General features: G+C 38.0%; 1 protein-coding gene across 1 annotated transcript in view; it reads left to right on the top strand.

Moving 5' to 3' along the window:
- Nucleotides 1–21627, top strand: part of SVEP1 (sushi, von Willebrand factor type A, EGF and pentraxin domain containing 1) — a 207297-nt gene that overhangs the window by 72405 nt on the left and 113265 nt on the right. Inside the window, exons 6-9 of the mRNA XM_061426467.1 lie at nucleotides 5014–5193; nucleotides 14123–14320; nucleotides 17491–17609; nucleotides 19769–19898. Coding sequence (XP_061282451.1) covers nucleotides 5014–5193; nucleotides 14123–14320; nucleotides 17491–17609; nucleotides 19769–19898 — 627 coding nt within the window. The remainder of the gene's footprint in view (nucleotides 1–5013; nucleotides 5194–14122; nucleotides 14321–17490; nucleotides 17610–19768; nucleotides 19899–21627) is intronic.

Genomic DNA, 21627 nt, shown 5'->3' with positions numbered 1-21627 from the left:
GGAAGGAAATGGACAGGTTACCTTAAACCTCACATTTCAGGCAGCCAAGACAGGGTCCAGGGAGAGTTAGAGGATGATCAGCATGGGGCTTTGATGTCTATTTTGATGGCAGGATTTGGGGAACCATGCCAGTATCCTGTGCCAAGAGTAGTTAGCCAACATATACATCCCCAGCCTTGACTTTGAATAGACAGCATGCCATAATAGTTTTGCTGAGGCTTTGACTACTCCAAGACCGAGTATCACCTTGCTCACTGCAGTAGAGTGAGAAGTTCTGTCTTCTTGGCTTCTCTCAGCTCCCACACCCATAAGGGAAGCCAACCTACTCACAACTTCAGGGTCACTTGTGAACCCCAGGAGACATTCATCTTTGTATTTATCAGCTACCAATACTGAACTCGTCTACAAATTTGCTTAAATCCAGGTCCTAATTCAGACTCTTACCTATATTTACAAAAAGAACAGATCGAACAAAGGAGACTTGAAGGTAAAGGTGGGGAGTAATGGAATCACTGAGATTCAAAGGCAGTTACAACTGCATTGGTAAAGTAAGATTAGGAGTCCAAGAACTGGGATAAGCCTGAGATCGCAGTTAAAAGCCGAATTAATAAGTTAGAAAATCGACCCCAGAAATCCTTCTGAGAGTAGAGCAACATTTGAAAGACTAGAGAAAAGGTGAAAGAATCAAATGACATGAGAACAGTCAGAGGAAATAGACTCTTCGCAGACTAGGAATCCAGAGGGAAAATGGAGCAGAGAAGAAGGACTCGTAGAAGATCAAAGAATGTATCTGCAAACTGAAATCTTGAAAATACACGTGACTGAAATCTTTGATACTGAACTTAAAACCACTTACTGAGTGCCAGAAAACAAATTATTGCAAACAGATCCATGTCTGGAAATGATCTTACTGAAAGCCTTGGAAAAATTAGAAAAGTGTGCCTGTTTCACAGTTAGAAATGTTTAATAACATTACCTATGAAGGAGGGGGAATCAGACTCGCCTTGAGCCCATTACTAGCCACTCTAAATTTTAGAAGATGGGCAAATATTTCCAAAATTCTGAAAGAAAAGGATTAGACTCTAGATCTCTAAACTCTGACAAGCGATTGTTTATGTGGGAAAGCCAAGACATTCTCAGTCACATAGTTTCAAGTGCTAAAAAGCCCATTCCTGAAAAAGTTAATCATAAGAACCTCTTAAATATATTCCTGTATAGTTAAAAAGGTCTATGTATAATCTCTACCCCTTCTCCTAAATACCTCATGGCAAAAGGTGGAAAGCCTGACATTTTAACTTTCCCCTTATTACCCTCCAAAGGAGAGTGAGAAAATCAGGCAGACAATCCCTTTAGGATAAGATCTAGCCCCTGCTTCTTTAACCCTCTACAATCTCCATCCTGAACCTTGAATCCTATGCTAAAGCCTTAAGAAATGGCCACACCTGTCAGGAAGCCATCCCTTTGTAAGTTGTTTGAACAGCCTTGATCCTCTGGTCTATGGGGACCTATGGCCCCTATGGATAAGCCCTCCCTATCACCCATCTCCTCTGGGATGGGATGACCTCTAACCTCCATATGTGCATACACAGACCTGTTGTGCCCTCATTCTAGCCCTTATGCTCCGTGTGTCATGGTTAGTCAGGAAAAGCCAGGAAATACCCTGTCTGTATTATGGGACAAGAAACTTATTTTAAGAATCAGACCTTATACAATTTTAGAAGGAGCTGGAAAGTAGAAGTTTCAGAAAGAGAAACTGGAGCCTCAGAAGAGTTACTACCAACTCAAGAATCCAAGCCCAGGCAGCTGCTGTAGTGGAATCACCAGAGAGAAGTGTGTTAGGAAGCCTAGGAGAAGCTTCCGCTCTGTGTAAGCCCGCCCTGATGTTCTAGACCAAGAACCTAGCAGTGAGCTTGGGCCACCTTGGGTCAACAGGGTTAGCAGTTGAGATGTAGGGTGGAGACAAGCAGAGAAACATGAACTGGAACCTACTGCACGTCTACATTTGTCCATCAGTGAGTCTGCCTGCAGTGACTGCTGCTTCTCTTCCATCTTCCACAATCAAGTGCAGGTTCTTTGATCAGCCCTAAACTGGCCCACTGTAAGGGGATTCTGACAGCATTTGCCAGCTTAACCAGCTTGTTTCAATATACACTGCTGTATTTTTATGAATTAACTCTTCTATCATCTCTGCTAGTCTGTGAACTCATTATGAGCATAGACTGTATCTTCTCCTACCCCAGCCAGTCCTGGGTTATACCTCTGCTGAATGACTGAAAATCTGAATTTAACAAACACACGTGTTGGTAAGTATTAGACTGACAAATACATTGACAAATTACATTGGTGGTCTTCTGTGTCACTTCCCATCATGCAGTTTCACTGTTACAAAGCAGGGTTATTGCCTTTTGTGCAATTTGCATAATATAAATAAAATAAGTTTAGTCAAAGTAAAAGCAATGCTCGAGGATGTGAATTTTCCTAAAATTCTTTCTATTTCATCTCTAGTGGTGCTTCCTAACTTATCAGTGAACAAAGTTGTCCTGAAGGAAGGTACTAATTCAGGCTCTTCCTCTGGCTCCTCATTAATAGATTTTTATAGGCATACTTCATTTTACTGCACTTTGATTTATTTTGCTTTGCTGATGTTATATTTTTTACAAATTAAAAACCCCACATTGTCAGATTATGTTGAACATTTTTAGCAATAAAGTTAGTTTTATTCATAGTATGGAGAAACTAGCAGTTTAAAGATCTAATTTAAATCTGATTATAAAGACAGGATAATTTTAGTTGTTTTTTTGTTTTCTTAAAAGTTTTTCTAAAAGTGAGACAGAAATAAAAGACTGGTATAAAATGTAAAACTTTTCACAAATTTCATGTTACATCCTGAATGTTTTGTAGTGTTAGATAATAACTAATTCTTATACATTCTTCATTAAGGCTGTCACAATTGGGAGATAGACAGAAAATGTGAGTCTGAGAAAAAATATAGCAATTCTTTCAAATGAGAACCAGAACATGTTCTTAAATTGTCTGCTACCAAGTAAACCATTCTCCTAAAATACTAAATTGCTGTTTTCGAAAGGCTTAATAAATATTTAAGGAATGCTTTAATATGAATGTCAAACACTTATTGCAGAATTTTCCAGCTTATTGAAATAAAAACGTTTTTGAAGTTGAAACTCATATATAAGCATGTTCCTATCCAAAATGATTAAAATGATCATTCTTGGTTGAAAAAAATATTTAAGAACTAAATAGGATTTATTACGTTGCTATTTATTATTGCTTTTGTTTTCCCAGAGGAGCAATGAAAGTTTATTAAAACCAACACTTTTGAGAAGCAATATAATTTGTATGTGTATGAAACACCAGTTCTCATTTACTATCAGTTCTCTTGAGACATGTTGCCAGTTCGTTTTGTCCCAAGTTGGAAAGCTGGAATCATTTCAGCAGTTTATTGAATCGAAAAGCAGTTGTTTAATGTGATTTTCTAGATTTTATATATCTTGATCATAGTAATTTATCTTATTCACTTTTAATCCTATCTGGCATTTGGCATTGTGCTACCCCTGATGATTACCCCAAGAAAAGTCAAAATATGAAAGGCAAAATATTTTCTATGCACTTGATGGACACACTTAATAAAAATTCTACTTACGTGATGGACACACTCAATAAAAATCAAAACATAGAAGGCAACATAATTATACTCATTTGTCATTAATAATTGACTTCATTTCAAACTAATTGAAAATCTAGGGCTATGGTTTAACTTCTAATTCTTGAGTTTTCTCTAAGGAGTAATCAATCTTAAATATATCTTTCATGAAATCAGAATTTATATTCTGTCAACTCACATAATTTGAATTGGTTTCTTTTGAGTAGATTCTGTCAAACCATGACTTTAGTTGAATATGCACTGAATATTTTACCCCAACTTCCTTTCTTATTATTTTAAAATTAAACTTTCATCATAAGTAACTACTTGCTTGATAAGAAAAATTGACAAATTCATAAAAGAAGGAAAGACATCTTACCCAGAGTCCCAACAAAGTTCTTGATTACTACATGGTCTTCTGGATTGGAGACTGCAATCGGGTTTAGAGTTTGATGGAGTTGAAGCTCTTGCGGGAGTAATCTGGGAAGACAGGTTGTTGTCAGAGAGTGGGGTGCATGGATTGGTCATGGTCAGGTCTGGAGGATTTAAGACTTGGAGGGGGTGCTGAAATAAGGGAAAGGACCTGATTATTGGAGGAGAAGTGAGGAATATGACTCTAGGGTCCTGGAATGATCATCTATATAGATAATGAAATCACCATCAAGTGTGTGTGCATATGTGTGTAAAAGAGAGAGGGGAAGAAAGAAAGGGAAGAGAGAGAGAGAAAAAGAGGAAATATAAAATCGTCAAAGAATGAGAAATGGCCTAGAAGTCCACAGACAGTTGGGGGAAAGGGATGTTGGGTATATAATATGATACTTGAGGGGAGCTGGAGGTGTTCAGGAAGAAGGGAGAGAGAATGACCTGGGAAAGCAATAAGGAAAAAAGATGACCACTCTCTCACCTCCAACTCTGTCTGTAAGAAATGACAAGATTTTTTTTTTTAAACTAGGATAAGAAAGTAAGGAAAATTTCATAAGAGGTCTGAAAACTGAATTGAACCTGAACTCTGTCCCAGAAAAAGACCCCTTCCTTTTGTTAGAACGTAGCCTGGAGAATCATAGCAAAGGCCCATTAAGAGCTGAAAGTCCCTCCCTCTGTCAGCCATCCGCAGTCTCCAGCCATCATCCCCCGGCCAGGGCCAAACTCCTTCAATAGCTTAAGTTTCCCACCTGTAGGCAAAGGCAGACAACAGGAATATTATTTAGACAATGCATTTGATAAAATACGTACTTTTAATTATCCCATTCTCATTTTAAAAAAGTATTATTTATTGCTTGCAATGTGTAGGCATTATTAAATTTATAATTTTTTCTCTGTCTTTATTGAGTGATCTAATTGTTTTCATATAGTGAGAACATGCCCTCGTCTCCGCCAGCCCAAACATGGCCGCCTCAGCTGTTCAGCTGGAGAAATGTCCTATAGGACCATGTGCTTGGTCACCTGTGATGAAGGCTACAGACTAGAAGGAAGTGCTAGGCTTACCTGTCAAGTGAACGCCCAGTGGGATGGTCCAGAGCCCCGGTGTGTGGGTAAGTTCTTAGGGCATGGTGCCTTGGATGGGTCATTTCTGTAGCTCTCTGGTTTCTCCTGTTTTCTGTGAACTAAAAACTGGAACCAAAAACTGGCTCATGATGAGTGTAAATACACATCCATCCTGAACACCTCGAGCTCCCTCAAGTATCATATACGTATATAGATATACATTTATACTCAAGATGAGCATAAACACATGCGTGTGTACATAGAATGACGAGTATAAATACACATGCATATGTATACAGATACGAATATTAATACACATCTATCTATATATATACGAGTATAAATATACATCCATATGTATATACATATATGTATAAATACACATCTATATGTATATAGATATATGATGGGTACGTACATGAACAAGTATGTGGTTTTACTCCTCACCACTGGTAAAAAGACTTCTACACCAGAATCCAATTTTCCAACTCCCTAAAGTTTACAGCTTCTAATAATAATAAATTTTGTTATACTTGGGGCACATTTGGAACAGATTTGTTTTAAAAGCAAATGCCATGTAATTCCCTCACTTTTCAGAACAGTTTACCTTGTTATTGAAATGATGAAATTATGAACCCAGTGAATCTCGGCTGTAGAATTCTGTTTCATCAAAAGATTTTTCTTCATTGTCATTCACTAAGAGTCGTGACACTCCTGTAATTGGGTCCAGAATGAATGCAGCTTTTCCAGTTTGCTGCTGCTTATACACCATGGACACTTTAGCAATGGTAACAATAATGATCATGATCATAATGATGATGATGAAATGATGACAGCCACCATTTAGTGAACCCTTAAAAGATGTCAGATATGGTAAACCTGGGAGCACTAACAGCTATTTCATTAAATAACCAACTTCCAAAATAGAAAAGAGAATTATATGTAGGGAATAAGTTATAATATGCCAGGATCCTGGACAGGAAGGCTTTTTAAATTGGTTTCTAGGATTATTCTAGTATGATCTAGTAGGATCCAAGGCTAAGCGAGGGTCTCCAGGAAGGATGTTGGGCTTTACTGAGGGATTCAAAAACAGTCGTAGCATTGACCCTCACTGTGCAGGCTCAGAAAGCTTATAGGGGGGTATAAAATAATAAGTAAAGTTTATTAGCAATGAGATAGCAGTTATGGCCTACTAAAAGACGTAGGCCTGACAGTCATTGTATTTCCCAGAGGCAGAAGCTACAAGGATTCCTAAACCGTAGACAGACTTAGTTGTAGTTCAGTTCAGTTGCTCAGTTCAGTTGCTCAGTTGACTCTTTGCAACCCTATGGACAGCAGCATGCCAGGCCTCCCTGTCCGTCACCAACTCCCCCAGTTTACTCAAACTCATGTCCATTGATTCGGTGATGCCATCCAACCATCTCATCCTCTGTCGTCCCCTTCTTCTCCTGCCCTTAATCTTCCCCAGCATCAGGGTCTTTTCCAATGAGTCAGTTCCTCACATCATGTGCCCAAAGTATTAGAGTTTCCGCTTCAACATCAGTCCTTCCAATGAATATTCGGGACTGATTGCCTTTAGGATGGACTGGTTGGATCTCCTTGCAGTCCAAGGGACTCTCAAGAGTCTTCTCCAACACCACAGTTCAAAAGCATCAATTCTTCAGCGCTCAGCTTTCTTTATCGTCCAACTGTCACATCCATACATGACCACTGGAAAAACCATAGCTTTGACTAGACGGACCTTTGTTGGCAAAGTAATGTCTCTGCTTTTTAGTATGCTGTCTAGGTTGGTCAAAACTTTTCACCCAAGGAGCAAGCATCTTTTAATTTCCTGGCTGCAGTCACCATCTCCAGTGACTTTGAAGCCCAAAGAAATAAAGTCTGTCACTATTTCCACTGTTTCCTCTTCTATTTGCCATGAAGTGATAGGACCAAATGCCATGATCTTAATTTTCTGAATGTTGAGTTTTAAGCCAACTTTTTCACTCTCTTTCACTCTCACAACAGGCTCTTTAGTTCTTCACTTTCTGCCATAAGGGTGGTCATCTGCATACCTGAGGCTTTTGATAACCTTAGATTTAGTTGGCATAAAATTAAAATAAAAGGAGTTAGCTTCTCCAGATATTTCACAGAATTAAATGAAAATGATGGATCTGTCCATCATAAAAAGGATGGTATAGCAATGGAACATTAAATCTTAATAAATCCCTTTTGTTGGAAAGTTGTCTCCCCGGATTAGATGTTCAAGCTGGTTTTAGAAGAGGCAGAGGAACCAGAGATCAAATTGCATACATCTGCTGGATCATCGAAAAAGCAAGAGAGTTCCAGAAAAACATCTATTTCTGCTTTATTGACTATGACAAAGCCTTTGACTGTGTGGATCACAATAAACTGTGGAAAATTCTGAAAGAGATGGGAATACCAGACCACCTGACCTGCCTCTTGAGAAACCTGTATGCAGGTCAGGAGGCAGCAGTTAGAACTGGACATGGAACAACAGACTGGTTCCAAATAGGAAAAGGAATACATCAAGGCTGTATATTGTCACCCTGCTTATTTAACTTATATGAAGAGTACATCATGAGAAAGGCTGGCTGGAAGAAGCACAAGCTGGAATCAAGATTGCTAGGAGAAATATCAATAACCTCAGATATGTAGCTGACACCACCGTTATGGCAGAAAGTGAAGAGGAACTAAAAAGCCTCTTGATGAAAGTGAAAGTGGAGAGTGAAAAAGTTGGCTTAAAGCTCAACATTCAGAAAACGAAGATCATGCCATCTGGTCCCATCACTTCACGGCAAATAGATGGGGAAACAGTGGAAACAGTGTCAGACTACTTTTCTGGGCTCCAAAATCACTGCAGATGGTGACTGCAGCCATGAAATTAAAAGACACTTACTCCTTGGAAGGAAAGTTATGACCAACCTAGATAGCATATTCAAAAGCAGAGACATTACTTTGCCAACAAAGGTCCGTCTAGTCAAGGCTATGGTTTTTCCAGTGCTCATGGATGGATGTGAGAGTTGGACTGTGAAGAAAGCTGAGCACCGAAGAATTGATGCTTTTGAACTGTGGTGTTGGAGAAGACTCTTGAGAGTCCCTTCGATTGCAAGGAGATGCAACCAGTCCGTTCTGAAGGAGATCAGCCCTGGGATTTCTTTGGGAGGAATGATGCTAAAGGTGAAACTCCAGTACTTAGGCTACCTCACACGAAGAGTTGACTCATTGGAAAAGAGTCTGATGCTGGGAGGGATTGGGGGCAGGAGGAGAAGGGGACAACAGAGGATGAGATGGCTGGATGGCATCACTGACTCAATGGACGTGAGTCTGAGTGAACTCCGGGAGTTGGTGATGGACAGGGAGGCCTGGCGTGCTGCAATTCATGGGGTTGCAAAGAGTTGGACACGACTGAGCGACTGAACTGAACTGAACTCCCAGGAATCATCTATGATTCCATAGCTGAGTGAGCAGCTTTTCTTGTGAGGGACCCAGTCTTATATTAAAAATGGTAATATATTTAATAAGGTTGCTCTGGAGTTTTTCTTTAAAACTTTAACTCTTAAGTTTAACTTAAATTTTTAAAATGCTTTAAGCTTTAAGAATTCTCTTTGAAATTTTTGTACCTATCTCTGTAATGATTTAAAGTGGATGTCAGTTTTGATTGGTTTGAAGTATAACCATCCTTATTTAATACAGTTTATTGGGGAACAACTCACTGTAGCCCCCAAATTCTGACAATAGCCATAATTACTATGAAATTTTCCACTTAAACATTGATGGACATGAATAGAAATTATATTAGGGATTTCCCTCATCATCCAGTGGTTAAAGAATCTGCCTTCCAATGCAGATTGGACTCGGGTTCAACCCTTGTCTGGGAACTAAGATCCCACTTGCCCCAGGGCAACAGAGCATGCGGGCTCAATAGTGGTGACACGCTCGGGTCCACAAGCCACAGCTAAAAGAGCCCGAGCACTGCCACGAAAGATCCCTCATGCCACGACTAAGGCCTGGTGCAACAAAGAAGAAATAAAATAATTAATTAAAAAAAGAGTATTGAGTAGACAGTTGCAAAATAAGAAAATTCTGAAGATGAAGTACAATGAGAGAGATCTTATTCTTACCGTCATAAGACAAATATGAACACATGGTAATTAATACGGTAGATTCATGGTACAAGGATGCACAGAACAATGGAAGCAAACATGCCTCAGAAACAGACATTAGTTTGTAGAAAAATACAGTATTCAAGAAGGAAAATTGTAGATATCAGTAAGGGAAAACCTTATCTAAAAATTAGTTTGGACTCTTGCTTCATTTAAAAAATTAAGTTCAATTAATTTTATTAATTAAATGAGGCAGGTTAAGGAGTGAAATGTAGGAAAATGAGCAAATGGATTTTAACAGAGCATAACTTCCTAAAAAGAAAAGGACAATAGATCTGAATATCTAAAGCTTTACATTTCAGTACTTCAGACATAAATTCTCTATATTTAAAATGCAAACAAGAAAAAGGAAAAGTTATTCGAACCACATATAAAAAAGTCAAGGTCCTTAACACTTTCTGACATATGAAACTAGACCAAAACACAAAAATATGAAGACTCCAAAGAGGGATAAAGGAAATGAATTAAATGGACAAAGGAGACATTTGGGAGGGAGGAGGGAGGAGGGTTCAGGATGGGGAACACATGTATACCTGTGATAGATTCATTTTGATATTTGGCAAAACTAATACAATTATGTAAAGTTTAAAAATAAAATAAAATTAAAAAAAATACAATTAAAAAAATAACAAAATTGAGAAAATTCTGAAACCATAGTTATGAGACCTAAGTTAAATTATACACTGATGTAATTTCAAAGATATAAATATTTTTGTTAAACAGGAAGAATAAAAATAGCTAAACATTAAATACTAGGAAAAGACTGATTGTAAGAGAAGTTGAAAGAAGCACATAATAGTGTAAAGGAAGATCAATTATAAAAGGAGATGGAATGCAGTTGAGTGGATGAAAGGAAAATATTTGAATAAAGTAATAGATTGTAGAAAGAAGAAAGAAAAATGCAAAAATGGAATTTTTCTAAGAAGCTATACCAAAGGGCTATATAGAGGTCTGAGGTTTTCAAAGTAATGAAACACCATTTATGATGCATGATTTTCTAAGAAAATGAAAACTATTAAATGAACCAAGAAAAGAAGTAGAAAAGCAAATAAATACTTACCTATGAGTGATTTACAAAGTAATGGAAATATCAGAGTTTACTTAGTTGTTACTCTTGCTGTTTAGTTGGTAAGTCGTGTCTGACCCCATGGACTGCAGCAAGCCGGCTTCCATGTCCTTCATCATCTCCCAGAGTTTGCTCAGATTCATGTCCATTGAGTCAGTGATGCTATCTAGCTCATCTGTCGCCCCCTTCTCCCCCTGCCCTCAATCTTTCCAAGCATTTGAAAATGACTGAGGGAAATATGAAACTCTTTCAAACTTTTAAAACGAAACAATTCTCATACCATCTAATTTGGCCCAAATAGTGGAAAATTAATCATTTCATACTATCCAGCTATTATTATTCTGTTGCCAATCTGACAACTTTTACCAAGAGGAAAAAATAAAACTATGACAGCAAATATACTAGCAATCCATACTCAAAAGATTGGTCTGCCAGGATGTGTAAAGGTTTATCCTAGGAATGCAAGAAGGGTTTAAAATTAGATATTCTATTAACATAATAAATTACTTCATAACAAATAGGAAAAATTCATATGGTTGCTCAATATAAGACAAAAATGTATTCATTATCATTTGAAACACACTTTTGATAAAATTCTTAGAAACTCATTGATAACTGACATAAAAAAAGTTCATCTTCCATCTGTATCTACTTAAAAAATATGGACAGTCTTATTAAATCTGGAAAACAAAAAGGATGCTAGAATCATCCATGTTATTTAGTAAGATTGTCTAAGATTTAGCTCTTGTAATCATAAGGTTAGAGCTTAGAGGATTCAAAATCATCATTTGTAAACTATGTGTCTACCTCTAAAATAAAATGAGACTACTAAAGACTGAGAGTTCATTAAAGTCTTAAGAATACCAAAGAAACAACTCCTCTGTATAAATGATAAACAGAATATGTGATGAAAAACCACAGTCAGAGATCTGTATAAAATATAAAATATGTAAGAATAAACCTCAAACAAAAATATATGGAACCTGTATTACACAAACTACAAAATCTTGCTGAGATAAAAAGAACATTTTAATATATTTATAAAATTTTGTCAAAAGGCAAAGTTCTTCCCAAATATATGTATAGGTAAAATGCAACCTATTCAATAGCCCAAAAGAGATTTTCTTTTTTCCCCTTCTTGGAACTGGGGAGTGATTCCAGGATTCATCTGGGAGAATGTGCAGGCAAAACTCACTAAAATAAGATTGAAAGGGAAGTGTAATAAAGAATAGTAAAAAGGAAGTAGTTCTGCTGGGTTTTTAAATATATACTAAATTGCAAAAATGAAGAGTATGTAAGAACTGCCATCAGATCAGTGGGACATAATAGATTCCCAAACTTATGAGTTTCATATATTATTAAGGAAGCATCATAGCTCAGTTGAGAAGATAAGATTTATTCAACTGATAATATAGTAAAATTGGCTCGCTCCTTGGGAAAAAGCAAAATGAATCAAAATGAAGTTTTCATATGTCTTTAATACACACCAGACACCAATGTAAATACTTTATAGTTTTAAGATATAAATTAAAAATAAAACCATTAAATGCTAGAAGAGAGTATAGTTAATATATGTAGAGTAAATATTAATCCATTTCAGAATTTATTAAACATAAAAGCAATGGGAAAAGATTCTCCATTACATTAGAATAGATTAAATTGCCAGTGCAGGAAACATGGTTCAGTCCCTGGGTCAGGAAGATCCCCTGGAGAAGGGAATGACAGCCCACTACAGTATTCTTGCCTGGGAAATCCCGTGGACAGAGGAGCCTGGTGGGCTCCAGCCATGGGATCACAAAGAGACAGACACGACTTAGCAACTAAACAACAATAATATAAAAATTCAAAATGCCATAAATAATAAGAAAGAATATTAGCAGGGAATAAAATCTTGATATAAGAGCTAAAAGGTTAATTTTCTTAATTTATAAACAACTGTCCTGAAATAAAGGATTTACTGTCCTGAAATAAAGGATTTAAAGTCCCATATGTTGTTTATATTTGAACCACAAATTTGGCTCTGACAGTCCTCTTGATCAAAGCAGAACAGGAAATCTAGACTGTCATCTGGTACATTTGTTCTTTTTTGTTCAGTCACTAAGTCGTGTCCAGCACTTTGCGACCCCATGGACTACTGCACACCAGGCTTCTATGTGCAAAAATAAAGGAACATAGCAATTCTCAGGAAAGAATTACTTCTGTTGACAGAGAGGTTTGAAAGCAGTCATTTCAGGGAGAAGGCATGATTGTAGAATGTTTGGGGGGGCACACAGGTTCTGCCATTTACCTGTTGGTAAAGTCAGGAAAGTTAACTATGAGAATTACTATTATGCCCCAGTGCTCTTTGGAGAAGGAAATGGTAACCCATTCCAGTACTCTTGTCTGGAAAATCCCATGGACGGAGGAGCCTGGTAGGCTACAGTTCATGGGGTTGCGAAGAGTTGGACGAGACTGAGCAACTTCACTTTCACTTTCATGAATTGGAGAAGGAAATGGCAACCCACTCCAGTGTTCTTGCCTGGAGAATCCCAGGGACAGAGGAGCCTGGTGGGCTACCATCTATGGTGTCGCACAGAGTCGGACATGACTGAAGTGACTTAGCATGCATGCATGCATTGGAGAAGGAAATGGCAAAGCACTCCAGTATTCTTGCCTGGAGAATCCCAGGGACAGAGGAGCCTGGTGGGCTGCTGTCTATGGGGTCGCACAGAGTCAGGCACGAGTGAAGCGACTTAGCAGCAGCAGCAACCAGTGCTCTTGTTTGTAAGTGAAAATAACAACACTAGTTGTTCCTGCATAGGATTAAATGAGTCTATCCATGTAAAGTACTAGAATAATGCCTGGCACATAGTAGACACTGGATAAACTTAGTGATTATCACATGGGAAATACAGACTAAAGATGCTGGTGGTGCTACCAGTAGAATCACTACTACAATAAGCAAACATGTGCTCGGGTTCATGTGCGTATACACACATATCTTGTATTAAGTCCTCATCTGATTTTCCATTCTATCTCCATTCTACCTAATTCACCTGCTATTCTTCTTCATTTCTGAAAATAACATCATTAAGAGTCTGGGCCCTAATATAACACAGTGATTCTAGGGACAGTATAAAAACTTTTCTCAAAATCTGCTTGCTTAAAGATGCCACCATAAGCTCCTAAAAATGGAAACTGACTGTTGAATCGCCACTTACCCCATGAAAGATAGAGTCTAATTCACTATTTTACACTTCAGCGCCATAATGTAATGTTCTGCAAACTGAAGATTCTCTACGCAAATGATAAAAGTCACAGTCAGCATTGATTTAAATACTAGTTAGAAATCTTTTAAAGATTTGATATACTGGTAGAAAACATGAGGTAACTAAAGAGATGTGTGTGTGTGCTTAGTCGCTTCAGTCATATCTGACTCTTTGTGACTCTGTGGGCTCCACTGTGCCAGGGTCCTCTGTCCATGGATTCTCCAGGCAAGAATACCAGAGTGGGTGACTATTTCCTTCTCCAGGGGATCTTCCCGATCCAGGGATCGAACCCCTGTCACGTCTGCCTGCAGTGGCAGGCAGGTTCTTCACGACTAGAACTACCTGGTTGAGCATAATTAACAATAACAATGTTTGTTCCGTGTCATATGCAGACGTCTGCATGCAGACCGATTGTATTTTTCTTGAGTAAAGTGACTCTGTGGCATTTTGTAATTTGTGAGAATGTAAATAATATCTTCTTGCTCTCCTGCAATAGAACGCTACTGTGCCACCTTTCAGAAGCCCAAAGGTGTTACCCTGTCACCTCCCAACTGTGGCAGGCATCCAGCCAAACCTGGCACGATCTGTCAGCTAAGTTGCCGCCAAGGATTCATTTTATCAGGGGGCAGAGAAGAAGTGAGGTGTACCACCTCTGGAAAATGGAGTGCCAAAGTTCAGACAGCTGCTTGTAAAGGTAGGTCCCCACGTGGGTCAAACTGAAAACCAAATTCTGTATAATGACGTGTTATTGCAGTGTCGGACTATCCTTTGCAACTTTTGGTGCATACCTATGGTAAAAGCGTAGATGTCACCCCGATATATGCTATGAAGATTTTGGCTTTAGGATGGTGAATTTACAAAAATCCAGTACCACATGCCAGGCAATGATAGAAAAAAATAGAAAACTAGGGATGATATTAGGGCCAGAAATCAGGTAAGTTTTCCAGTGGGAATTGAAAATCTTTGAAGAATTTCTGACTCCTATTAAGCAAGTGAGATTAAATTAATTTTTTTTTGAAAACAAGTCATCAGCACTTTAAAACCTGCGTCTCGGTACATTCACAAGAGAACATTGCCACCTTCCTTACAGCAAGAGCAGACTGCTACGAAAAAGGAGGTATGGAGAGCAAGAAAACGTTCTTAGAAGTAAAAATATAAATCTCTCTAAGAGAAGGACGAAACAGCGGAGTGGAGGTTGTTGAAAACAGTATTAGTGATTTGAAGAAGCAAATTGAGAATTCCTTCAGAAGGGAGAACTGCTAAACAAGGAACTTGAGTATCCCAGTGGATCAAGTTCAAAAGATACAAGTTAAGAGATATACCCAGGAGAAATTGAGGAACACCAGTGCCCTTTAATAAGGAGCTCCAGAAGCATAGAGAGGAAAAGGAATGGAGGGGAAGAATTTTCCTACCAGCAGAAGAAAGTTTCCCTGAGCTACAGAAAGGCTTGAACTTTTAGATCGAAAATAACCTCAGACCTTGTTGGTTTTCTATTTTATATAGTTATATTTGTTCATCTCAAGCCTCTAATTTGTCCCTCCCCAACCCCCAACAGTACGGCCCTGCTGTATAGCTCAGAGAACTACATCCAATATCTTATAATAACCTATAATGGAAAAGAATCTGAAAAAGAATGTATGTATGTATCACTGAATCACTTTGCTGTATACCTGAAACTAGCACAGCATTGTAAATCAGCTGTACCTCAATAAAAAATAAAAAGTACCATTATCAGAGGAAAAGAGTTTGTTTATCCATATGCACTAAACACTGAATAATGTGAGTCGAAAAGCTTCTGAGTATTGGGCAGGCATACTTTCACTACTTTGTGAAATTTTTAAGATCCAAAGTGAAAGTGAAGTCGCTCAGTTGTGTCCGACTTTTTGTGACCCCATGGACTGTATAGCCTACCAGGCTTCTCCGTTCATGGGATTCTCCAGGCAAGAGTACTGGAGTGGGTTGCCATTTCCTGCTCCAGGGGATCTTCCTGACCCAGCGATCGAACCCATGTCTCCTGCATTGCAGGCAGACACTTTATTGTCTGAGCCACCAGTAGGGCCAAAGGTAAGGAGAAAATCTGAAGTTTCCAGAGAGAAAAGAGGAACTTCACAAAGGAAACAAGATTCAGACTCACACTACACTACACTTTTCCTTTGCAACTCTAAATGCCAGAAGGCTGTTGTACATATCAGTGTCTCTTTTGCTGTCTCGTATACAGGGTTATTGTCCATATATATATGTGTTAGTATACTGTATTGATGTTTTCCTTTCTGGCTGGGAGAGGGTGGGATGATTTGGGAGAATGGCATTGAAACATGAATAATATCATAAAGGAAACGAGTCACCAGTCCAGGTTCGATGAACCATACTGGATGCTTGGGGCTGGCGCACTGGGACGACTCAGAGGGATGGTACGGGGAGGGAGGAGGGTTCAGGATGGGGAACATGTGTATACCTGTGGCGGATTCATGTTGATATATGGCAAAACCAACACAATATTGTAAAGTTAAAAAATAAATAAATAAATAAATGCCAGAAGGAAATGTAGCAGTGTGCTAAGAATACAAAGGGAGAGTGCATATAAACTTGAAATTCCAAGTTCATTCACACTATTATTCAAGTCTAAAGGAAAAATGAAATGCTTCTTTAGATTTTAAGAGTCGATATGCTCATGCACCTTTGTGGGGGGAAGTTGTCTACATAGTAGCCGCTCTGAGAAAGGGAAAATATAAATTGAATAAAACTTTTAAGAAACAAGAAAGTGAGACGCAGATTAATCTGGATATATTCAGCTGCAAGTTGCAGAAGACTTAATATAACTGAAGAGAATTTATTATATAATAAGAACTTAGCTCTACAGTGACTGTTGCAGCTATGTGGAATGTTACCACATCTAATGCAGTATCTGTACTGCAAAGTTTCACACTGCAAAAAATATCTTTGCCTTTAATTTGTTGTTTGCTTTGACAGGACATTTTAGCATATTAATTAATGCTACTTGACAGTCTGTTTTCAAGTGCAGTCCCTTCCTACCATACTCAGCATTCATTTTTTTCTGTTTATTTCATTCCAAAAGTATTTGTCAAGTTCATATTATATTCCAGGTACTATATAATACAATGAAATAAGAAATCATGACATTCAAAGAACTTCAGTTATTTGCAGGGAGGAAATTCAGTTTAAAAATGGCAAGGTGCATTATGGCTAGGAAGGACAGAGGGCAATCAGAAGTTGTGCAGTGAGCACCTAAAATGGACCAATGGGTCAGAAAAGCTTCCTCGGGAGCTTGTGTCTAAGCTGAGAATTACAGGACAAGTAGAGGTTACCTGCCTCAAGGAAGAAGAGAGCATTGATTCAGACAAATAAAAGAGCATGAACAAAGGCCCAGGTATAAGAAGGATCATGGTGCTCTTGTGGGACATCTGGTGTGGAGACTGAGTTCTGATTGGGGATCTGTAAGTGAAGAGGCTAAGAGAGAAGCAGGTACCAGTTCAGGAAGAACTTTGGAAGCCATGCTGAAGTACGTTAGAAATCCTCTATGATTAGATTAGAATTAAAAATATTTCTTACCTGTCTCTTGTGGCCTTCCTTGATGGCTCAGATGGTAAAGAATCTGCCTGTCAATGCAGGAAACGTGGGTCGATCCCTGGGTGAGAAAGATCTCCTAGAGAAGGAAATGTCAATCCACTCCATTATTCATGCCTGAGAAATCCCATGGAGAGAAGCCTGCCAGGCTACGGTCCATGGGGTCACAAAAGAGTCAAACGACTTAGCTACTGAGCATGCATGCCCTAGTCTCTTAAATGACTTAGAATTATATCACTGCATCAGTAAGTTAACTGCTGTGTGAATTTTCTGAATTAGATGTGGAAGCTCCTCAGATCAACTGTCCTGCAGACATAGAGGCTGAGACCCAGGAACAGCAAGACTCTGCTAATATCACTTGGCAAATCCCAACAGCTAAAGACAACTCTGGGGAAAAGGTAAGGTTTGAGCAAATATTTGTATCCTTTTTCAAATGGTGCTATTGAAAACTTTCCAGTACTCTAATGATTGTACTGTCTCTAGCTGTACTCTACTCATAAATGCAAATGCCCCATCTGATAACAGAATGATCAGCCTTGAATTTTTCATTAGAAATCTCAGATGAAAATCTCTAAAAACAGAAACTTTTCATTCCGTGGATTTTTTGTGTTGTGTATCCTCTAAGATTACTTGGCTAAAAATTCTTGGCCCTTTACTATGCTCTGAAGATCTTTTAAGAAAAAGAAAGATGGGAAATCAATCTTAGTTCCTATTTATAAACATATCTTTTAAAATATGATCCTGAAATGATAGTCTAAAGAAGATAACAGTGTTTCTTACTTTGCTTTCAAAAACCAGCATTATTCGAAACACAGTATTTTAGTATTTGCATACAAGAGCTTGAGATAATTATCCATCAGATATTAGAAAAGGAATTAGGAATTTAACACCATCTGCAGTCTGTACTTTTAGTATTCACATACATGACCATGCTCTTAAACAGTATAGAGTTTTCACACCTGTATGTAAACATGTATGTAAGTAGGGCCGTTCAAGGGTACAACAAGCAACACAATATGTTCTGATAATTGTGTTGAATATACTTAACAATAAAGATAACTTTTTATAGTGTATCATTTAATAGAACTATCACTCTGTATCTGTATTCAGATCAGATCAGATCACATCAGTCGCTCAGTCGTGTCCGACTCTGTGCGACCCCATGAATCACAGCACGCCAGGCCTCCCTATCCATCACCAACTCCCGGAGTTCACTGAGACTCACGTCCATCGAGTATCTGTATTACATCTCCAGAACTTATAAGTGGAAATTTGTACCTTTGTCCACTTTCTCTCATTTTGACCACCCCCAGACCTGTCTTCTGGCAACCACCATACTGTTCTCTGTATCTGTAGTTCTTTTTTTTTTTTTCCTCCACTTGTAAGAAAGATCATATGGTATTTAGGTAACCAAACTCAACTTCTAAGTCTGATTTAAATGTGATTTCCAGGCTTCTAGGACTTACTGTTCTGTAGGTGATGTGTGCATTGCATGCTGCCTAAGAGGCCTATGAAAATATATATGATCATTGTCAACATGGTCATTGTCATCAAACACTAAGAAGAGTGCAGGGACATACTTTAGGATCCATGAGAATTTAGACTAAATGAAGTACCTGTGTGTTGAAATATTTTTTAAAAATACAATTTTTTTTAAATTGTATTTTTAAAATATTTCTCAAAAGGTAAACAGCAAACTAGAGAAAAATGCTTTGAATTTCTCAAATGTTAGAATGTTTATTACATATTAATGTAAGTTTATCTTTATCACATAATTTTCAAATGGACTAAGTGCAAACATATGATTCAAAAAGAGAAGAATACATCTATCTCATGCAGTCGTGTGAGAATTTAATCTTACCATGAGACAGTAAGAAATTGGAAATTAAAACGATGACCTGATGCCATATTTTTGATTTATCAAAAAATAATGATATTTAACATAGATCAGAGAACTCTGAATGGGAACTTTGATACTGGTCCTATCAAATACTAACAGTGGGGACGCAAATTTTTACCAAAATCTGGGAAATAAATTTTGTATTACCTATGAGTAAAAGTTTAATGAATTTGAGGTTAATCTATTCCTAGGAAGAATAGGACATAATAAAAATATTTTTTTAGTGTCTGTGCAAAACCATTTTTCCTAGTGCTGCTTATACCAGTCAAGTTTGGGACCAATTTAAATGTCCTTGAATAGATTTTTCTTTAAAAAAAAGTACCATATACTTATTTCCTAAGTTATAAAGATATTTAACAGTCATAAGTTTTCAGAAAATATGTAAGAGCCTAAAAAATGTTCTAAGATATTGTGTTTAATAAATAAGGAACAACATTTCATATCTATCCGAACTCTATAAACTGCCTACGTAGAATAACCTAGAAAGGAATACACCAAAGGCTATGCCTGATTTTTTTTTTCCTTTTTACTATATGTAAAATATTGTGTCATTTTTAACTTCACTTTGCCAATTATATATTATAAACCAAAAAGTAATAAAAGTACTATTAATGTTAACTTTAACTTTCCAAATATTTGGAAATTTCTTTCCAAAAGGTATCAATCCACGTTCATCCAGCTTTTACCCCACCTTATCTTTTCCCAATTGGAGATGTTGCTGTCACATACACGGCAACTGACCCATCCAGCAACCAAGCCAGCTGCACCTTCCATATCAAGGTTATTGGTAAGTCTTCAGATTACTTTGGTAAATTTGTGAAAATAATCCAGAACCCCCAAAAGCTTTGCCTCTTGTTTATCTTCAACAACTTCATTTTCACTGATTCTTCCTTCTGTCATTGAAGCAGCTTCCTCTTTGAAACCTATGTATCCTTTCTTCTGAAGTTGCTCAGTCATGTGTGACTCTTTGTGACCCCATGGACTGTAGCCTACCAGGCTTCTCTGTCCATGGGATTCTCCAGGCAAGAATACTGGAGTGGGTTGCCGTTTCCTTCTCCATGTACCCTTTAACGATCACTATATCCCTGATTCCTTTCTATCTGAGCCTTTTGAAAATTCCCCAGTGGTTGCCATATCTTTTGGCTTAACTGCCATTTATTCTTAAAGTCGCTCAATTCTGGCTTCTGTCTCCTCTACTCATAGAAATCAAGGTCACCAGGTAATCTCTAGAGTTAATCCTACTGCACACTTTTTAGCTTATTTTATATAATGTTTCCATAGATTTTACATTGTTGACAATGTTCTCTTTATCAAAACTGCCTCCTTTCCTATCTTCTTGGACACCGGTCTTTCTTGTTTCTTTCCCCCATTATTCTCATTTTTTCCCTCCTTGATTGCTTTTTTAGGTTTCTCTTCCTTAGACCAACTCTCAAATGTGGATCATCCCCAGGATTCCAGCCTTGACCCTCTTTCTTTCTCTCTAGTTTTCCCGGTAATTTTGCTAACTGATAACTCCTGGATTTCTGTCTCCAGCTCAGATTTCTCTTCTGAATTTCAAATTTGTATATAAAACTTCCTACTGAACTTTCCCATGTGAATGCCCCACAGGCATTTCACATTCACTCAAACTTAAGATATTTCTTAGCTCAGAAAACAGAGTGAAGACCTAGTTACCAGACAAGAAATCTGGAAGTCATTCTTGACTCCTCTCCCTCTGTCACCAACATCCAATAAGTTATCAGGTTCTACTGGTTTCATCTACTTAATATCTCTGAAATCTGTCCCCATCTCTCCATCCTCACACCCCACTGCTATAGATCAGTCCTTTTTAATTTCATTTTCTTGACCTGGTTTACTCCATCATCTCCTAACTGGTGTTTGTACTTTCAGTCAATTCAATAGATATTCAGTAGATACTAGATGGTACTGGGAAATGGCAACCCACTCCAGTACTCTTGCCTGGAAAATCCCATGGATGGAGGAGCCTGGTAGTCTACAGTCCATGGGGTCGCAAAGAGTTGGACACAACTGAGCGACTTCACTTTAACTTTCACTCTCCAGGCAAGAATACTGAAGTGGGTAGGCATTCCATTCCCCAGAGGATCTTCCTGACTCAGGGATTGAACTCAAGTCTCTTGCATTGCAGGCAGAGTCTTTACCATCTGAATCACCAGGGAAGCCCAGATAGATAGCCACCAATAAGACTTAATATGTGGGGAATATATGAATGAGGTGGTCTGTAGTGCTCAAAAGTACAGACTGTGAACACAAACTGCTTGACTCCAGAGCCATCTCTCCTACTTAAGACAGAGTGGCCACTTCTCTGTGATTATTTCTTCATCCAGAAATAGAATTAATAAATATATTACCTCATAGGGTTATTGTGAGGTTTTTAATTTGTTAAGATATACAAACTACTTGAAGTAGCGCCTGACACTTTCAGTTCAGTTCAGTCATTCAAGTCATGTCCGACTCTTTGCGACCCCATGAACCGCAGCACGCCAGGCCTCCCTGTC

Source organism: Bos javanicus, chromosome 8 (assembly GCF_032452875.1).
Source record: "Bos javanicus breed banteng chromosome 8, ARS-OSU_banteng_1.0, whole genome shotgun sequence".
Lineage (NCBI taxonomy): Eukaryota > Metazoa > Chordata > Mammalia > Artiodactyla > Bovidae > Bos > Bos javanicus.
This window is presented reverse-complemented; position numbering and strand designations above follow the sequence as displayed.